This window comes from Mastigoproctus giganteus, chromosome 3 (genome assembly GCF_048544385.1).
Source record: "Mastigoproctus giganteus isolate SK-2022 chromosome 3, ASM4854438v1, whole genome shotgun sequence".
Lineage (NCBI taxonomy): Eukaryota > Metazoa > Arthropoda > Arachnida > Uropygi > Thelyphonidae > Mastigoproctus > Mastigoproctus giganteus.
The window spans coordinates 163,744,944-163,766,865 of NC_143577.1; the positions used below are offsets into that span (position 1 = coordinate 163,744,944).

The window sequence follows — 21,922 nt, forward strand, 5'->3', positions numbered from 1 at the left end:
GTAGTGTTGGTGGTTTTTTAAATAGTCTAAGACTGGCAAGTTTCCGTGGGCTGGGAAAGACTCCATTGGCATGCACTTGTTAAAAAGAGCTAGCATGAGGCCAGGATAAAGATTTGCAAATGTTTTCATAGCTTCAACCTCAAGAAGGTCATGTCCCTAACCTTGTTGAGGTTGAAGGTTTTGTTGGTATTTCTGCATTCTAGTTATGCAAGAAGTTCATCCTGTGTGAATAGTGTGGCATCCTGTGTTAAGGTTGGTTCAATGTTATCATTACAATAGGCGGAATTGTCACTGCAGATCTATTGCTGTAGTTCAGGAGCTGTCTGATTAGCCATAGGGAACAAAGCAGTGAGAAGACTGCACATTGATTCTTCCCATATATGGTTGGCATGTCATTCAAGAGTGATAGTTGAGCTGACCACTTCCTCTAGGGAGCTTGTTTATGGCAATGTAGTAGACAGGCCATCAAGGGTCTGCACTTCCTGTGGTTGTTACAAAATTCTGAAGGAAGCCTTTTTCTTTTGCTTATCATCTTCATGTAAGCATTTCTAGTGGTTTTGTACATGGAAGCTAATTCAGCTTGGGGCTAAGAGGTTTTTGCCTGCCCTCTGAAAGGCTTTCTTCTGCATGTTCTTGGTGACAGTGAACATCCAGTTCTTGGCTTCACCAAGGGACCACACTGGTGAATGGTTTCCTTGTAAAGATTGCTTTGTTGCATGCTTGAAGTATGATGTTGTAAAGCAAGTGAGATGTTTCTCCGGACTCAGATGTTCTAGATTGTGAATGGAATTGGCCTGAGGTAAGTGCCCAGTGTTGTTGTTGTGAAAATGTCTCAATTTGCCTTCTTTATGGCATACCTGGTGAGGTCTTGGTGTTGGTGGGGGGGGATCCATTCAGTGTACAAGTGAGAAGGCAGTCACTCTGTGGTCTAGTAATAGTGTAATGTCTCTGAAAGAGATAATATCTATCCCTAATCCCAAAAACTGGGTTGATCTTCAACAAAATCAATGCAATGAGTTGCTAATAGGTTTAGCCATTACAACACATTGTGGCTCCCTTCTTTACCATAAGTCAATTTAGAGATCCTAACCTCCACCATCTGACTCCAAAATGTCCACAAGTTCTGCTAACTTCTTTTTTCCAACTTTTTGGGTTGGGTTGTTTAGAATTTGGACTAAAACAGTGAGGTCATAGGAATCAATATATGATATCTGTAAATTGTGTGTATTATAGGGTAGTCTGGTTTGAGGGGAATGAATAGCCAAAGTTTCCAGAAACAGAAAAAAATGCAAACCTCATCTGAGACAAGCTAACTTGGCCACAGTGTGAAGACAGCCCACAGGTGTTCCTCCAATACTAACAGAGAAACATTTCTCAATTGTCAGGAAGTATTTCTGATAGTGTTAGAAAATATACAAGCATGATGTTTCTACTGTAAAACTGATTCAAACATCATGATGCAGTTCATTCACAACTATTTATGGAATTATTGGCTGGAGAGAACAGATCAATAATAAAGTCTTAAGTTTTAAATATACCATGGGGCAAAATTAATTAGTAAGTTAAATACTTAAATATAGGCAATTCTAATATAGCATCTTCTTTTTGATGACCTTCTATATGGTTACGTCAAGAACACTTACTACTAAAATTAAAAATGCAGACCAGATTGATGTTTTGGTAGATGTAAAATTCTATCTTGTTTCATATAACAATGTAGCCAGGTATTCAATTTACCATATGATACTGTCATATTGTATGGTATAAACACAAAACTTCGGACTTCAAAATTGGTAAAGAAAATAAATGAAAATTTTAGCACCCATTTTGTTGAAGGGAAGTTAAGATATGGGTAACAGTGGTTAATAACTTCTTAAATAATGGGTTGTGAAACATAAGCGTGGTGTAGATGGACAGATTAAGATTAGAGGAACTTAGGGATGGCAATATAACATCATACTAGCACGGGACTGTTAAGATATAATGGTTGCGAATCTTCTATAGGTTTGCAACCATTATATATTAACATACAAGCACAAAAAAAAAAAGGAAAAAAATTGTCTTCAACCCAAAAACATGGAATAGATGGTTTTACTGTACATATGTATTATTTTAATACAGTCTGATCATAACATATGGCTTTCACGAGTATAAAAATATAAAAAAGTTTCTCATTTCTTACCAGTCCTGCAATTGATTTTATTAAATTCCTTCCAAGTGAGAGAATCTTGAGGTTAGCTGAAAATATCAAAATAATAGTTAGGTTTATGCACGTGAAATGCTTATATAATTTGCTAATATTCATATAAAACTGCAGCTGAATTTGGTTCAGCAGTACTCACTCAATCCTTGCAGATTAGTAATCTTTTCAATGCAGTTTGTTGACAGTGATAACCACCTGTAAAATAATTATACATATAAATGATAAATGGGTATCAACATCCACACTCAAGCTTCTAATATGCTGGTATGCTTGTATTAATACCAGTACAGTGCTTCCCAAATGGATGCCAATGCCCCCTGTGGGGGGGGAAGATTGACATCCTTTTGAGAAGCATTGTACTTCTCTATTTAAATTACTAATAAAAACTTCTTTATTTCCTTATTTAATAATGATTTTTCTATACTTAGGAATATAAACATATTAGTTAAATCTGTAACATCTGCAAATTCTTTGAAAGTATTTAGCAGAAACAGGTTAAACAGAATATCGAATAATTATTAAAATAACATAGTTATACATGTTTTGTTTTGACAGAAAAAGCTTAGAAATGTCTGAAATAAATCGGGAACACAATATCAAAATACTCATAATACTTGTTAAATATTTTTAAACTAGTTTTATATATGAAAAATCATTTTGATTTCCATGAAGAAGGGGGTAGGCATTAGAAAATAACACAATTTGTCTGGTATAAAAAACACAAATATCTATGGTAAACTGCAACTTTTCTGAAAATATATCATAAATATTATAATATAACTTTCCTTGGAGATAACAAAGCAAGAAATATGTCACACAAGTTCTGACAATTACAAAGGGCTTACAGGGTTGGCAGCTGCAATTCACAATCATGCATACAAGATGACACATTGTATTCTGGGTTCCATATGAGACATTCACAGAAACATGATAGTGAGTGAGCAGTATACCAAGATAATATTTTGTGTGCTATTAAAGAAATTCCATCTGAAATGCTACAGCAAGTATATTGTGAGGATTTGATGAAACATCACCAAGTGAGTAAGAAATTATAAAAAAATAAGAGCAAATAATATGGAATAAGAAGTTTATTACAAAGGCATTTTGCTGCAATACAGTGTACCTGGATATAGATCTATTTTAGTTAAACAGTACCTCACCAACAGGGTAGTGGTGCTAAAGTCAGCAGATGAAAGTTGTTGGATTTTGTACTCCAAATTTAATGGATTAATTTTAGCATTTAAAGTGAGACTTCAATATTAAAATTATACAGGTCTGACAGAGCAATTTGAACTGTACAGGGTGGCATAATTTTTACAGAATAAGGTGGTAAATATATAGCAACAAGTTTAATAATATGTCTTTGACAGCTGAAATATCCTCAGAATTGTAAGCCTGTAATGACTGCCTACATTTTAATATAGGAAATCAAAAAATGAAAGAGTTATAAACCCCATTTGAAATTGGGAGAGTCATGCAATTGAGGACATTGATGAGTGGTTGAGGGAGTTGAAAACTAGTAGGGGGTAAAATTGGGGAAAAATTACTGAATTGATTGGCAGTTAATCAATATTTTATGTTTATTTCAGCAAAACACACATACACATGAGAAGACACTAATGAGTTTAAATCAGGTGGAAAAAGGACTGCTAGCACCATCACCACAGTGATTGTTAACATATATGGTTACTTTCAAAAATTGATAAAATATGACAATATTGTATGGTAAAAACAAATATAACTTCTGACTTAAAAACTGGTAAAGAAAATAAATGAAAAATTTGGCAGCCATTTTTTGAAGGGAAGTAAAGATACAGGTAACAGAGTGGCTAATCACTTCTTATACAGAGTGTTTCAAAAATGATGGTCAATAATTTAAAGGTGAAAAGTACAAACTAAAATAAGCAAAAAAAGTCCCAGTGAACATCGGGCCACAAATGAACCATTTTCGAGATAATGCACATTTTCTGTTAAGATTCGCCACTGACTATGGGAGCACTAGTTTAGCAAAAAGCTGTGAATCCTTTGCTAAGGGTGATTTTATTAAACATAAAATAATACATTTTTAATTTCTGGTTTCAAGGATTTTGCAGATGTTACATGTTACAGGATGTTCTTTCTAACACCCTTTCCTCAACATCAGGTGTTATGCTTCTGGGCCTACCCTCGTACTCCATGTGTGAAGTGCCCATGTTCTCTAAGGCATTGACGTACCCTGATGAATGTGCGCCTGTTGGGCTGCCTTCGGCGGGGAAATGCTTCTTGGTACAAACGTGCAGCCTCGAGCGTACTGCCATTGGCTTTACCATACATGAAGTGCATGTCCGCATACTCTTTGTTGCCATAACCTCTTTCCACGTTGACTATCCTTTGACAAGTTCTAGTATGCTCGCTACGTCTCAGAGGACTGAGAGAGGAAATGGAGAGAATGAGTATAACCTAACGTAAACAAACAAGACAACGGTGGATCCCAACTCTGTACAGTTCACCTTGTCAGTGGTGGATCCCCCTTTTTTTGCATATTGTAGCCTGTACAGTTCACCTTTAAATTATTGACCATCACTTTTGAAACACCCAGTATAATGAGTTGTGAAATATGGAAGTGGTATATATGGAAATATTAAGACTAGGGATGGCAATATAATGTCATACTATTAAGAGGTTATTAAGATATAAGGGTTGCAAATCTCCCATAGGTTAACATAGAGGAAGGCATTATTATCAAAATTGAAGAGAAGGACATCATAGTTGTAATACAAGATGTATCTGAAAAGTTTTAGGAATTATTTTTTTTTTAAATTGATACTAGCACCATATGCTGGCTATTGTTGAAACTATTCACTATCAAGCCTGAACTGGCTCTGTGCCAAGTTTAATCCATGTGCACAAAGGTGTTCTACTGGAAAGTCATATTTAAGTTGGCATCACTTCATCACAGATTCAAGGACCAAGCAAAAAGTGGCAATAATATTTTGTTTTAGAGCTGGAAAAATAGAAACTGAAACAGTTGCGATGGCGAGTGCAGCTTATGGACATGAAGCACTACTATGATCCAACATTTTTCACTGGTATAGGTGGTTCCATGAAGGGAAGGAACATGTCCATAATATGTGTTTAGTGGTTGATCATCCCAGTCTTGTACAGACTTGACCATTGAAAAGGTTCAACAGCTGTTAACAGAAGATCACCACCTGTCCCTCTGAATGATAGCAGACCAGCTTCACATCAGCAATGATACCATGCATCCAACTGGTGTTGAAGATTTGAAAAAAAAAAAAAAAGGGAAGTGTGCTTGCACTTCAAACCATGTGCATTGACAGTTGAACTGAAGGAGAAACGAGAATTGAGATGGCAGACAGTGATCCAGACTTTTTAAAAAATCATATCCGGTGATAAATCCCGGTGCTTTGTGTATGAACCTAAAACAAAAAGACAATCAGCTGCAAGGTTTGGAGAAAGTTTTCTGAGGAAAACGTCTCGAACCAAAACAACGTAGGTGATTTTTTTTTTTTATTAGCAAGGAGCTGTGCACAAAGAATTTGAACCAGAAGGACTGACAGCCAATGCTGAATTTTACAGAGGAGTGATGGGTACACTGTTGAAAATAGGTCGGCGTCTTAGGACAGACATGGCTGAGTCAGGTGAGTGGTTCTTGCTTCATAACAAAGCACCTTTGCACAATATGATCATCGTCAAGCAGTTTCTCGCACAGAAGGGCATTACAGAGAGAGGAAGAAAAGGAGGTAAGCAAGCCTTTAGCCATAATTATAAAAGTATCATTGGATTCAGGAGAGGTTCCTATGGACTGGAGATGTGCAAATGTATCCCCAAATTCATAAAGGGGGATCAAAAGATAATGAGTGATTATAGATCTGTTAGCATAACGTCTGTTCTAGGGAAACTAATTGAGTCACTGGTTAAAGAAGTAATGCAGGACCATCTGGACAGGAATGCCATTATGCTGCAGTCACAGCATGGATTTGTTAAGGGGCAGTCTTGTCTAACCAATCTGATAGGTTACTGTGATACAGTGACCAAGGAACTGGATGCAAAAAATAATTTTGATATCATATACAGGACACTCTCGATTTACCGGAATCAGATTAACTGACACACTTCAAGACTCCAAATAAAAAAAACAACCAGAAATCATAAAATTCAAGTAACTAGAATAGGTATAAACAAAGGGAAGTTGTAAATAAGCGACAAGAAGTGGCATTATAAGTCATCATTGGGAGATTAATGTACCTATTATCTTACAACCCTTGCTGTCTTCAAGTGAACCCACCGCTCAAAAAAAAAAAAAAAAAAGGATAAATGTTTAGTTTGTTTTAGTGTGTCACATCAATTGTGTTCCATCGCACTGCAAAAATACAAATTTTGTTTCATTATTTATATCAGGAATGTAGAAATTTTTTTTATAGTAAATATTTTTTTTGTTTACAAATCGCAAAAACGATGGGTAAACGCAAAAGAGTTGTGCTTTCAATTAAGAAGAAACTTGATATTGTTCAAAAGTTTGAAAACGGTGCATCCATTAAATCTAATGGACCATTACAATGTTGGTGACACCAAACCATACGTGACATCGTAAAAAATACAGGGAAGCTATTAGATTTAAAATCAAAATCGTAAAAATAAAAGGAAGCACTGTATTGGACACGTGAGTAGTGCATAGCAAGTTTTTTTATATATTGATCATATTTTTATCATAGGTTGCTGAACATTTTTCGATACAGTAAGTCCCCAACTTACATAAATTTTTTTTCACTCAATTTTTTTTTTTTTAGGATTGTAAAATTTAAAACAGTAAAAAAAAAAAAAAAGCAATCAATAATGAAGATCATGGCACACACAAATTGCACATGTGAGATACGGAGTAACAAGCTTAAAAATAGGAATAAAGTGAAGATTCTTAAAATTTATGTTTTTTTTTATATGACTGAAGATTTCAGTGAAGGAGACACACATTTCACCATAATAACGTAAAAACCCAGAGAATTCCAGCTATCGGTATTAGTGCAAATGCAATAAGATCGAGTTTACTACCAATTTATAATGAATTGCACTAACAGAAAAGCCGAATAAACCAGAAACTGCATATTGTCTTTATTGTTTTATGGTAGTGACCTCCAGAAATGTGCTTTAATAAAATGGGAGCTCGTGATAATAATGAGTTCTTTTCAGAAAATTTAATTTTGAACGTTATCACGGTGCCAACTAAGAGAATAAGTGCCAGCGGTACTAGTAAATCTACCAAGAAAAGGAAAGTGATCAAGTTGGATCAGAAAAGGAAAGCGATCAAGTTGGATCAGAAAATTAAAATAATAAAGATGTATGAAAATGGTCAAACATTAACAAGTATCGTGCAGAATTCAGATTTTTCAGTGTCAACGGTGAACACAATAATAAAGGACAAAGCCAGAATATAAGAAGCAGTGAAGGGATCGACACCAATGAAGTCAACTATAATAACCAAGGCTATGAAATACATACAGTATCAGTTTTTAAAATACAATGACATGCATGTTTTCTTTTGTTATGCGCCACTCCGCTACTTCACCGCTGTCCCCAGATAAAGTTTTTAATTGAACTAATTAAAAATATATAACTATTTTTCTACATATATATAACTAATATATAAAAAATAATAATTAATTAATTGAAACTATATAACTATTTTTCTTCATTCTTCTGAGGATATTATGTGGTTTTGTAATTTTGGCATATCAGAGATATAGCAGCAATATTTTATTAGTCATTCCTGAGTTACTTAAAAATCGGCTTACAAAGAAGTCATGGAAAGTATCTCTTTACCCAAGATTTTTCTTTTACTATCTATCCCAAAAAATCGAGAGTCTACTGTACATGTACTTGGACTTCAGGAATGCTTTTTTTTTTTTTTTTTTAATGAAAACCCCAAATACAAGAGGTATTAGAACCTGTAGTACTTAGTACTGTGCTTGGGTTGGAGGTTGAGAAGACTAAAGAAGATATTTGTTGACATTAGACTTGAACTTCTGTACACTGTATTTTTCAGGAAATATATATGAAGGAAGGTTGTTCCAGAAAACAACAGCTGAATGAATAAACTAGTTGGTTCCAGAAAACGGCAGTTGAATGAAAAGTTGGTTGTGTGAGTTTGAAGTTGGACAGTAAATGGATGTTGGCTGGTGGCAGCACGTGTTTGGACTGTTTTGAAAGAGAGAGAGCGGGAATTATAAAAGCCAATTGAGAAGAACAGTGTCCATGGAAGTATCAGTAGAAAAGGCATGCAGCAGAAACAGTACCTCTATGAGACAGTGAGTGGAGAGACTCTGTTAGAGAGGAGTCATTAATTAATCTAACTGCCCTCTTCTGAATGGAATCTAGAAGCCTGAGAGAGGTTTTGGGGCACCACTCCAGATGTGGGAACAAAATTCCATGGTAGGGCAGATTTGCGATTTGTATCGAGTGAACAGCTGTTTGGAAGAAAAGTAACGCCAAGAGCGAAAGAGAAAACCAAGTTTTCTAGATGCAGAGGAAGCAATATTTGTAATGTGCTTGTGCCAAGAGAGATTAGAAGCCAGGGTAATCCCCAAAAGACATATATATCATTTTGCTTAGAAATTGGTAAAGATAAAAGATAAAGAAGAAAACGGAAAAGAAGAAACGAAATCTCGCAGGTCATCCCATTTTGCATTCTTGTAATGCCAAACAACACGAGGTTGGGAATAGTCAATAGATAAAAGCTCCACTGGAGAAGAGATAATCACCAAGTTGTGATCTGAGGTACCTAAAGGACCACTCACTTTGACGTGTACTTAGAAGGGTTGTTCGTGAGAAAAAGATCAAGCGTATTGGCTGTATGGTTAGGATTGTCCGGTATTCTTGTAGGTAAATGAACAATCTGTGCAAGGTCATTAGTAATTGCAAAAGCCTCAGCATCTCGACCAGCTGGGTCAGTGTGACTAGAGAACGAGGCCAGCTGGAGTTGTGAACATTAAAATCACCAAAGAAAATTACCTCACTGTTAGGAAAGTTGGACTGGAGAAAGTCAAGTTGCAAAGAGAGGAAGTCAAAGGGCTCCAAGTGATTAGTGGAGTTGGAAGAACGGTAGAGACAACAGATGAATTTGACACAATGAGGTAGAGAGAGATTTTAAGCCAAAGAGGATTGAAAAGAGGAGATTCCAAATTACCAAGTCTCTGACAGGGAATATCGGAACAGACATATGCACAAGTACCACCTTTGAGGCGAAAGGAATCATACAGTAAATAATTTGGGCAACTGAGATGAGCAGTAGTTGAATCAACCAATAACTGAGATTCTGTCAGAAAAAGTACATGGGGTTTGGCAGACTGCAAGTGGAAATGGACATCGCTGAGATTAGAATTGAGACCACGTATATTTGTGAAATGAATTAGGAAGTGCTTGGGAGGTTTAGATTGTTTCGCAGATAAGCTTACTCTATTAGTTTGACAATTCATGGTGTATTCAATAGTAAGAAAAAGTGGGGGGGGGGACATGCTGTATGAAGTAATGAAATTTTTGGATATGGCCTACACATGGTAAGAATATACCCAGATCCTTGACATAACATGGCCTCGACAATGTTCCCCCCCCCCCCGCACATGCACACTACTCGGACTCACTCCAGTCACTATCTGGCAGAGTAGAGGTAGCAAGATTATACACTAGCTGATCCGGAAGCCTCCTAAAGAGTTACCAATAGGTTTGGTCCGGTGTACTAACTAGTGGCCGGCCTGCGAACACTGTTTGATACTGTTGTACATAAAAGACTGCTGTACAAACTGGAGCAATGTGGCATTAAGGGAAAGTTACTGCTAAGATAAAGGGATGGTTAAGTGGAAGAAGACAGAGAATGGTTATCGATGGGCATTGCTCTTCACAATGTGGCCTCAGCAGCCATTGTGTCATTAAATTGAATATCAACCAACAAACTGCTCTTCGTGGACTAGTGTTATTTGTAGAGACCCCCAGGGTTCAGTGCTGGGCCCCATTGTTGTTTTTAATATTTATTAATGATACTGATGACAGTGTATCAGGCTTAATGTCAAAGTTTGCAGATGATACAAAGGTTGGCTGGGTGGTGAGCTACTACAACAAGATCTAGGAAAATTGGATCTGGCTTGAGAAAGGGCAGTTGAAGTTTAACATTCACAAATGCAAGGTAGTGCATATGGGTAGCAGTAATCCCAGAGTAACATCATCTGTGTTATCAACGCATAAACACAGGGTTGCAGAAAATGAAAAATACCTTGGTGTAACTGTGTAGTCAGATATGAAATTCTCTCAGCAGTGGAGACATGCTGCCAAGAAAACTCATGGGGTTTTGTCAAGGATATACAGATACTTTGTTAGCAGGGATAAGGAGGTGATTATGTGGCTTAACACTGGTTAAGCCACATATCGAATATTTGTATACAGGTCTGGAGGCCTTACATTAGGAAGGATGTAGAGCTGCTGGAACAAGTACAGAGAAGGGTAACAGGATTGGTGAGGGGGGAAAATGGGCTGGTTGTTCTTTACCAAAAAGTAAGCTGAATGTGAATGACATTCTTCCTCTTGCTGAGACTACACACAAGTGGGCATAAATTTAAGTTGAAGAAGGATGGTTGCAGCAGCTCTACATCCTTCCTAAAATGAAGCCTCCAGACCTGTATGCAGTACTCAAGATGTGGCCTGACGATTGCCTTATACAATGGGATAATCACCTCCTAGCAAAATTTCTGTATATCATTGACAAGATCCCATGTGAGGCTCTGGGAGCCTGCCGGCACTATTCAGAAAACTGCATATCTGACTGCACAATTACCAGGTCTTTTCTCCACTTCTCTGAGTAGAGTATTGCACAGTTATTATTATTATTTATTCAAGTAAAGGAAAAGGAGAGGTTACATTTACCCCTAGACAACAAACAATTGCTAGGAGGGTAAACATAATAATAACAGATTAACAATATATACATTAATATAAAGGATACAGATCAAATTATTACAGCAGGCTACGACAATGCTCAGGATAAATGTTCAAAATAAATTTAGTATCCCTCAAAGCACGATGTGGGAGAGCAGGCAAGTTGTAGAAGGCTGTCAGGAACAGAAGGGGAGTGCAGTTTGTCCTCAAACACAGAAGCCTACAGAGAGCAGAAGTATCTAGGTATCCGCAAAGACTTTGGATCTGTAGGCCTTGTCCATGCAAATTGCCTCGAGGTTAATATTTAGGTCGTTCAGGAGACCAATTGTGTTTGCTGGAAACATATGCCTGAGCAAGCTGATTTGGTTGACAGTAGGTCAGATCTTAGATTTTTGGTGATTAGTTGCTCGTCTGTTATCTTTAGGTAGAATGATGAGCCTATTGATGATGGGAGCATCTAGTCTACCCGAAATAAGCTTGGAGAGGGTCATTATATTGCGAATAGTGATTATTGGTATGTTACTCTGGGTTTACTGCTACCCAGTGCTTTTTTTGGGATGGTACGCAACGGTATGGTGTCCTGGCACCTTTATTAAGAGTGATGTGTGACATTTGGATGCAATGCACTTCGAAATTTGTAATATTCCGTAAATTTTTTTCACATGTTTACCTACTATTCAAATAAGCTTAAAATGATTTAATTAAATTTGCATTTTTTACTGTCAATTGTTAAAATTTTTTCTATATAAAACTGTATAACCACTTTTTTTATAATTCTAAATTACTCAGTTGGATCTCTAATTATTTTGAATTCACCTTGGAAGTTAATTTAAAATAGTTTCCGTTGAGCGAAGAAAATTTTCATATAGCGAACGGATTAGGAGAGAATTAACTCGGTACACCCTGTTCACTTTTCTGGCCTTCAGGCAATTAGTGCTGCTGCACGAATTAAGAGAGCTAAAGGGATTAGCATTCTGCAACTTAGTGGTACCTGGTAAAACCTATCCGACCACCTGTCCCACACGGAGAAGTCGCATTGGTCAAGAGTGAGCAGATCAAGGTGTATTCCAAGTGGGATCTGGTCCACCTTCTACTGCAGTGGTGTCCAACCTTTTCCTGTACAGGGGCCATATTCAAAAAAATTCAAAGTTAGATTTCTTTGGTGTGTTACATTTTCGATATCTTGTTGTGAGTAAAATTGAAAATATTCAAAAATTATTAAGTACAATATACAATTACATTTACTGAACAAAACATTTAATTAAAAAATGTTTTTGTAATTAACAAAATTTAAAATGCTGTTAGTTCACTTTCCTCACGGGCCGTAGGTTTCTGTGAATCCACTGTAAGCGCCCCGTTCGAGAATTAGAAAAGTGATTTTCTTTACAGCGACAAATAATCATCCGTTGTTTCGCGGAAGTGCGTTATCCACATTTTTTCCGTAAATTTCTGTAAATTTTCCCTATCTGTTTACATGGTCACAGCACCTAAATATCCGAATGCACCGATATTTTGGACAGTTTCAAAAAAAAAAAAAAAGAAAAGAAAAAATTCAAATTTAAGAACTAGTGACAATACTAATGACGAGAGGAGGGCAACGGAGGTATTAATACTTCTAAATATGAATTGTTGGCATTTGGTGAAACAATGTTAAAGTTAGAAAATTGTCAATTACAGTTAAATGCAATTCGTGGATACCTAATTAGTAAGAAGGTTTCGGAAGAATTGAAGCATTTGATGAACGCTCTGAGTACGATACCAATTTCACCGAGTCAATGTGAGCGAGGATTTTCACAAATGAATCTGATCGCCAGCACTTTGTTGATGACAAAAACAGTTTCTTCACTACTGACCACTGACCCGCTTCGATCCAGCACAATATGTCGATTCATGGCTACTTCAGAAACATCATTCAGCAACCGACACACAAAGAGGAGGAAAAGAAGTCGGCATAGCGTGTCGGATGAGAACTTAATGAAAATATGAATATTCTACAAAAACTTAAATTTATTTTTAATTCTTTTACTCACAGTTTACTTATTTTTTTATATACCTGAATAATAAATTTATGCTTAATAAACTGTGTTAATATACTTAATTTGTTGTTCTTATTCTAAAAACATTACTACTAAAGTAACAATATCAGGGGGAAAAAATTTAGAGTAATTTTCATATCCTTTTAATTTTCAATTTTTCCTGATAGCAAAGAATGAGTACTGGCACCTATTTTTTTTACAAAAAAAGCACTGCTGCTACCCATATGCATTTGTCATTGTTATTATTTTAATTTGTAAAATACTTTGCATTTGTCAATGTTAAACTTCACTTGCCACCTCTCAGTCTATCTGCCGAACATTTCTAGATACTGTTGCAGTGGCGTACTGTCATTACTATTATTAAAAACTCTGATAACCTTCATATCGTCTGTAAACTTGGACATTAAGCCTGATATACCTTCATCAATATCATTGATAAATATAGAAAACAGAAATGGACCCAACACCGAACCCCGAGGGATTTCACTAATAATATTAGTCCACACAGAGCAGAGTCCATTGATTACCACTCTCTGTCTTCTCCCACCCAACCATACCTTTATCCATAGCAGCAACCTATTCCTAATGTACCCAGTTTGTATAGTATTCTTCCATATACAACAGTATCAAAGCTTTTGTGAAAAACAAGTATATGATATCAAAAATATTTTTTGTTAACAGTTCCTTTGTGACCACATCATAGTACCCCATCAAATTGGTCAGACAAGCCTTCTCCTTGACAAACCCATGGTTACTACTGCAGTCTTGCAGAGAGGATCCTGCAATGCTTCTTTAACCAGTGGCCCCATTATTTTCCCTAGAACAGAAATTAAACTAACAGGTCTGTAATTACTTGTATCACCCTTTGATCCCCCTTTGTGAACTGCTGATACATTTGCACATCTCCAGTCCGTGGGACCAACTCTGAGTCCATGGATGCTCTCGTAATTATTGTTGGGATTTCAGAGATGTGGTGTCACACAGATATAAGGAATGCAGAACTGGAATTTAGGGAGTACAATGTCTACAGAAAGGATAGACAGGATAGGAAGGGGGGAGGGGTTATGCTATTAGTTAAGAAACACATAAAATCCAAGGAAGTGAAGCCAGTTGACATCCCTGGACAGTGCAGTGTCGAGTCCGTTTGGTGTGACATAAGCATTGGGAGATCAAAATTGAGAGTAGGAGTGTGCTATAGGCCTAATGACTCCGATGAGTATAATAAGAAACTGTACAGAGAAATAGAGTGGGCCAGTAAATCAGAGAGTCTTATAATGGGGGATTTTAATTTCCCAGATATTGACTGGAATTTGGGGGCTGGTCACTCACACACTAGCAAGGCTTTTGTGGATTTATTGGATGATTGTTTTCTACATCAGCATGTTCAGGAGGCAACTAGAGGGACTAATACTCTTGATTTGATTATCAGTAGTGATGCTTCATGCATTAAGAATCTGCAGATAAATGAACCACTAGGTGGCAGTGATCACAGTGTTCTGAAGTGGGAGTTACTCAAAGAGGTAACTACCATTAGGGGTAAAGGGAAGGGGTATTGCTTTCGTAAAGGCGACTACGATGGACTGAGACAGTATTTAAATTCTATACAGTGGGATCAACTGATGATGTTACCAACAGCAAATTCAAAATGGGAAGCATTCAAAGAACTTATCTTGCAAGCTACTAGGCTTTACATACCAACTAAGAAATATTGTTCAAGGTTTAGGCCTAAATGGATGTCAGATGAACTAATGAGGCATATGGCAGAGAAGAAAAATGCATGGGATACATACAAATTAACACATGACACAGAAGCCTATGACAGATACAAGTTGATCTGAAACCAAGTTACAAAGGAGGTTAGGCAGGCGAAGGCAGATTACGAGAGATCCTTGGCAAGGCATGCGAAGAAAAACAGCAAAGAGTTCTTTACTAATGTAAACTCTAGAAGGAATGGGATGAATCAGATTGGTCCACTTGATATCGATGGGTCAACTGTTGATGACCCGCTCAGGTAGCTAACAAACTAAATGAATATTTTGCATCGACATTCACACACGAGGAGTTATTCAGCGAGGGGAATGCCAAAGGTGTATTCAACTCTAGCAGTAAGCTAGAGAATCTTGTAATAACTGAGAGTAAAGTGGAGGAGAAATTGTTGAAGATAAACACAAGAAAGGCACCTGGGGTGGATGGGATCTATCCAGTTATATTAAAGGAGGTAGCAAAGGAAGTAAGCAAACCCTTAGCCATAATTATGAGAGCTTCCTTGGACTCAGGGGAGGTACCCATGGACTGGAGATGTGCAAATGTGACCCCAATTCACAAGGGAGGATCAAAGGCTGACACAAGTAATTATAGACCTGTGAGCTTAACTTCTGTTCCAGGAAAATTAATGGAGGCACTGGTTAAAGAAGCACTGCAGGATCATCTAGACAAGACTTCAGTTATAGCTCGGACACAGCATGGTTTTGTTAAGGGGAAGTCTTGCCTGACCAATTTGATTGGATACTATGATGCAGTTACAAAAGAACTGGATGCAGGGAATAACTTTGATGTTATATACTTGGATCTTAGAAAGGCTTTTGATACTGTTGCACATGGAAGACTGCTGCACAAATTGGAGCAGTGTGGCATTGGAGGCAAATTGCTGCTATGGATAAAGGGGTGGTTGAGGAGGAGAAGACAGAGAGTGGTAATCAATTGACACTGCTCATTGTGGACTAATGTTAATAGTGGGGTCCCTCAGGATTCAGTATTGGGTCCTTTATTGTTCTCTGTATTTATAAATGATATTGATGATGGTATATCAAGCTTAATGTCCAAGTTTGCAGACGATACGAAGGTTGGCAGGGTTGTCAAGGACACTACTGACACTATGCTGCTGCAACAGGATCTGGAAAGGTTGAGCAGATGGGCTGAGAGGTGGCAAATAAAGTTTAACATTGACAAATGTAAAGTACTACATATGGGAAACAGCAACCCCAGAGCAACGTATCAACTCTGTGGTACTACACTGACAGTGGTAGAGAATGAAAGGGACTTGGGGGTGGTTGTGCAGGCAGATATGAAGTTCTCTGAGCAGTGCAGATGGGCTGCAAGAGTAGCTCATGGTGTATTGTCAATGATATATAGGAATTTTTCTAGCAGGGATAAGGAGGTGATTATTCCCTTGTATAAGGCAATGGTCAGGCCACACCTAGAGTACTGTATACAGGCCTGGAGGCCTCATTTCAAGAAGGATGTAGAGCTGCTGGAACGAGTACAGAGAAGAGCAACAAGATTAGTGAATGGAACAAAATGGTGCTCTGACGAAGAAAGGCTTAAGTTTTGCGAATTACAGTGTCTGGAGACTAGGCACCAGCGAGGTGATCTGATAGAGGTGTACAAAGCCTTGAATGGTTTGAGCATGCTCAATGCTGATGGGATTCTTCCTCTTGCTCAGAATAATCACCTGAGAGGGCATAAGTTCAAATTGAGGAAAGACAGATGTAGGATAGATGTGCGGAAATTTGCCTTTAGCCAGCGGGTGGTTGGTAGGTGGAACAGACTTCCATCCCTTGTCGTGGAAGTTGATAGCTTAAATAAGTTTAAGGCTCAGCTGGACAGGTATTTCGAACCAACAGAGGGGTGAAGTGGAAGTGGTTATTTTTTATTTATTTATTTTACTTTATTTTTTTTTTTTTGGCTGATGCTGCATAAGCTTGCTTTCTTGCATCAAATGCCTCTACTAATGCTAATGCTAATTAGGGCTAAGGGTTTGCTTATTTTCTTTGCCATCTGTTTTAAATGTAACTTGATAAATCCCATCCACCCAGTGTTCCTTTCTTATGTTTAACTTCAACAATTTTAATTTCTCCTCCACTTTGCTCTGTTATTACAAAATCATTTAACTCCCTGTTAGAGTTTGATAAGCTTCTGGCCTTCACTTCCCTATTTAATAACTCGTTCAGTTTGTCAGCTATCTGAGCTGGATCATCAACAGTGAAACCATCGATATCAAGTGGACCAATCTGATTTATCCCCTTCCTTTTCTCGTAATCTGCCTTTGTGACTTGGTTACAGATTGGCCAAGTCAGAAAGGAGGTTATGGAAACAAAAGACACCATATATTGAAAATAATATTAAAATGTATATTGTTCTGTGCTGAAAATAATTTGGCATTTCGTGGACATGCTAGTAATATCAATACCCAGTGGTGTAGCTAGGTTTTTGGCACCCTTTACCACTAAATTACAGATGGTAATCTCTTTAGCTCTTAATTCATGCTTAGCAACAGATTGCCTAAATTGCTCAGAAGCCCACTGTTTGAACAATTAAGTCTCTCCTAATCCATTCGTTATACGGAAAATTTTCTTTGTTCTGCAGAAACTATTTTAAATGTAATTATCAAGGGGAATTCAAAAACATTTGGTAAATAGAAAAATTCCTAGAAAGAAGTTCGTAAACAGACGTCCGACTGTACTTATTATTATTTATTAAGATTTTACCAATTATCAAAAAAAGGCTTAGAGCCATGAATTTGCCAAGGGCGCCAAAAACCTAGCTATGTTGGCACTACACTCTGACAGCAGATGTTCTCCAGGCATTCTTCATACATGTCCATCTGATCACAATCTGTGGACCAGTTATCACACTTGTTGCACCATGCAAGGCAAGGTTGATAATGTTTGATGATTATGGTTGATCATGTTTGGCTTATGCACTGCTGCTCTCCCATAAAAGTCGAGGCTGTGGAGCTCCATATGCAGCACATTCATACAGACCTCAACTCCTATCGATACCTTAAACTCCTGATTGATGTTTTACAGGGATATCGGACAAGATTGTCATACTATCCTTCCAAGCATCCTCTGGTCGCATGGAGTAAGCATTCACAGTTTTCTTGTGTGTTACTGGATGGTGATGGTACCATCACGCTTCCACTTAACAGTCAAATCAGCAATATGACACTTGATAATAACAACCCCCTCAAAATCAGTCATTTCAGCTCTACATGCCACGACAAAAACAAATAACTTGTGTGCCTCATATGCCATCTTTACATACAAGTCTCAGTAGCTTGTTTAAGTAGGAAGATACAATGGATTATGAAAACAGGATATCAAGATACTTTTTGGAGTATAGTGTACATGCTGGAAATATATGTTCTGCAGGTTATGCAAATGACGAAAATCATGAATATTAAATCAGAATATTACAAGTTTATGCCACATTCATGCATAACTTAGTTTATCTTTCTCACTGTAATATAATTCTTTCTATAAAAACTTTCTCAATCGAACAATTTAATAATTATATGATCAAAATGAATAATAGAAATTTAATATTTCTACATGAAAAAAAAAATACTCAATGACTGCTGATATTGTGCAAAAAGTAAAATAAAAACTTACTCACAAGAGATTAAGGTGGATAAAGATGCATCTAATTTGTCAATGGGTGGATATTGGCCAACAAGTTTTATTACAGTTGCTTCTGCAGCCTTTTCTCCATGTGCAGCTTCCTATTAATGAAAAACATATTAAAAGCAAGTTTTTCTTGTTTTCTTAGAAAAAACAATGAAAAGAATTAGCTTTGAAATTATAAAACAGCCAATGATAATTTCAACATTTTGAACAAAAGTCATGCAATTTTTTTTTAGTGCTTTAAATCCTTCGGAGTAAGTAATAGTCCCAGGTGGTAGATGATTCAAAGGTTGGCAGGGTTGTCAAGGACACTACTGACACTATGCTGCTGCAAGAGGATCTGGAAAGGTTGAGCAGATGGGCTTAGAGGTAGAAAACGAAGTTTAACATTGACAAATGTAAAGTACTACATATGGGAAACAGCAACCCCAGAGCAACATATCAACTCTGTGGTACTACACTGACAGTGGTAGAGAATGAAAAGGACTTGGAGGTAATTGTGCAGGTAGAAATGAAGTTCTCTGAGCAGTGCAGACGGGCGGCAAGAGTAGCTCATAGTGTCTTGTCAATGATATACAGGAATTTTTCTAGCAGAGATAAAGAGGTAATTATTCCCTTGTATAAGGCAATGGTCAAGCCACACCTTGAGTTCTGTATACAGGTCTGGAGGACTCATTTCAAGAAGGACGTAGAGCTGCTGGAACGAGTACAGAGAAGGGCAACAAGATTAGTGAATGGAACAAAGCGGTACTCTTACGAAGAAAGACTTAAGTTTTGCAAATTACAGTATCTGGAGACTAGGCACCAGCGAAGTGATCTGATAGAGGTGTATAAAGCCTTGAATGGTTTGAGCATGCTCAATGCTGATGGGATTCTTCCTCTTGCTGAGAATAATCACCTGAGAGGGCATAAATTCAAATTGAGGAAAGACAGATGTAGGATAAACGTGCGGAAATTTGCCTTTAGCCAGGGGGTAGTTGGTTGGTGGAACAGACTTCCATCCCTTGTCATGGAAGTTGATAGCCTAAATAAATTTAAGGCTCAGCTGGACAGGTATTTCGATCGAACGAATGGAGGGGTGAAGTGGGAGTGGGGTTTTTTTTTTTTTTTTTTTTGGCTGATCCTGCATAAGCTTGCTTTCTTGCATCATATGCCTGTACTAATGCTAATGCTAATGCTAAAAACCTCTCTCAGGCTTCTAGCTTCCATTCAAAAGGGTCAGTTAGGTTGTTTAATAACTCATCTCTGACAGAGTCTCTCCACTCTCTGTCTCATAGATGTTCTGTTTCTGCTGCATGCCTATTCTATGAATTCTTCCATGGGTACTATTCTTCTGAATTAGCTTCTATAATTCCCATTCTCTCTTTTAAAGCAGTCTGAACATATGGATAATTTGGGCAGATTGGCTAAGAAGTGGCAACTGAAGTTTAACCTTGACAAATGCAAAGTACTGCATATGGGTAGAAGTAACCACAGAGAAACGTACCAACTGTGTGGTACTACACTTAAGGTGGTAGAAAATGAAAAAGACCTGGGAGTAATTGTGCAGTCAGATATGAAGTTTTCTGAGCAATGTAGACAGGCTGCCAGGGCAGGTCATGGGGTTTTGTCAATGATATATAGGAATTTTGCTAGCAGGGAAAAGGAGGTGATTATCTCTCTGTATAAGGCAATGGTCAGGCCTTGAGTACTGCATACAGGTCTTGAGTACTGCATACAGGTCTGGAGGCCTTATTTTAGGAAGGATGTAGATTTACTTGAGCGTGTACAGAGACGAGCAACAAGATTGGTGAGGGGAATGAAGGGATCCTCTTACCAAGAGAGGCTTAAGTTCTGCAAATTGCAGTGTCTGGAGACTAGGCACCTGCGCAGTGATCTGATTGAAGTGTATGAGGCCTTGAATGGGTTGAGCACACTGAATTCTGAAGGGATTCTTCCACTTGTTCACATTACGAACCTAAGGGGGCATAAATTCAAATTAAGGAAAAACAGATGTAGAATAGATGTTCGGAAATTTGCCTTTAGCCAGCGGGTGGTTAATTGCTGGAACAAACTTCCATCTGTCGTTGTGGAAGTTGATAGGTTGAATAAATTTAAGGAGGAACTGGACAGGCATTTGGAGGGAATGGTGTGATTTTTTTTTTTTTTTTTTTTGGCTGATGCTGCATAAGCTCATACACTTGCTTTCTTGCATCACATGCCACTACTACTACACACAGAAGCAACTTTTCTTCTTCTATTTCATTTATTCATTCTACTTCTGTTTTCTGAAACAACTTTCCTTCATACGTATTTCCTGCAAATTACAACCTTCAGATGTTCAAGTCTAATGTCAACAAATATCTTCTTCCATGCACGGTACTAAGTACTATAAATTCTAATACCTCTGGTCTTTGGGGTTTTCATAAAAAAAACAGTCAAGAGAGGAATAATATAACCTGTATAAATGTGGTCATTTGAGAAGCTGCTATATGAGAGATAAATGTATTCAGAGTGAAAGTCACCACTTCCATTTTTCTGAATTTATCTTGAAACTTGACTTTATCCAGTCTAACGTTCCTAACAGTGAGGTAATTTTCCTTGGCATGAAATATTGTTGTATCATTTATGCAAACTATCTACACAATTTTCTATTCACCTTCTACCTCTTCTAACCTAATGTGGCTATAACTTCTGGTCTTCTACAATATGTGAAAAAGTCTAGCTTCAATCCCATTTGAATGGGATAACTTTTATGTACTTTAAATAGTTCAAATGAGTTTATTAGTTCATACCATGGCTGAGTCACAGGATCTTGGGAAGGGTTGCATAGTTCTTTCTAACAGAAACTTCAGTTTTTCTTCCCAAAAACCAAGCAGAGAACACACAATTATATGTGCAATATGATGATATCTCATGTTAGATGTCTGAGTTCACAGTCTAAATAACCCAACCCATCTCATATCATCTCCCTTTATAAAAAAAAATTAAACCTATTTCTAATGAATGTGCAATTACACTGAAAAACAAATTTTGGTCATATCTAGCATGAAAGTAAGTTTACTTTATAGATTTTGGGTTGCTAACACAGAAATAGTGCTTAAAATGAAAGATTGGCTCTTGTTTTCGAAAAAAGTAGTTTTTTTATATATAAATATATAAAACACCATATATACATAAGATATTTTTTATTTATATGGCAGTAAGATGCAGCTACGGACATAAAAATACTTGTACGGTGTGCAGTACTGAAGCGTTTCCTTGAAAGAATACCCTCTCTTGTTTCTCACACTAATCTCGTTGCTCTTCTCTACATATATACACACACACGTGTATATATACACATACATATATATACACATACATACATACATACATAT

General features: G+C 37.2%; 1 protein-coding gene across 1 annotated transcript in view; it reads right to left on the reverse strand.

Moving 5' to 3' along the window:
- Positions 1-21,922, reverse strand: part of LOC150088379 (dynein axonemal light chain 1-like) — a 173,251-nt gene that overhangs the window by 113,231 nt on the left and 38,098 nt on the right. The window contains exons 3-5 of the mRNA XM_090370753.1: positions 18,552-18,661; positions 2,343-2,398; positions 2,183-2,238 (exon numbers count right to left, since the gene is read on the reverse strand). Coding sequence (XP_090226879.1) covers positions 2,183-2,238; positions 2,343-2,398; positions 18,552-18,661 — 222 coding nt within the window. The remainder of the gene's footprint in view (positions 1-2,182; positions 2,239-2,342; positions 2,399-18,551; positions 18,662-21,922) is intronic.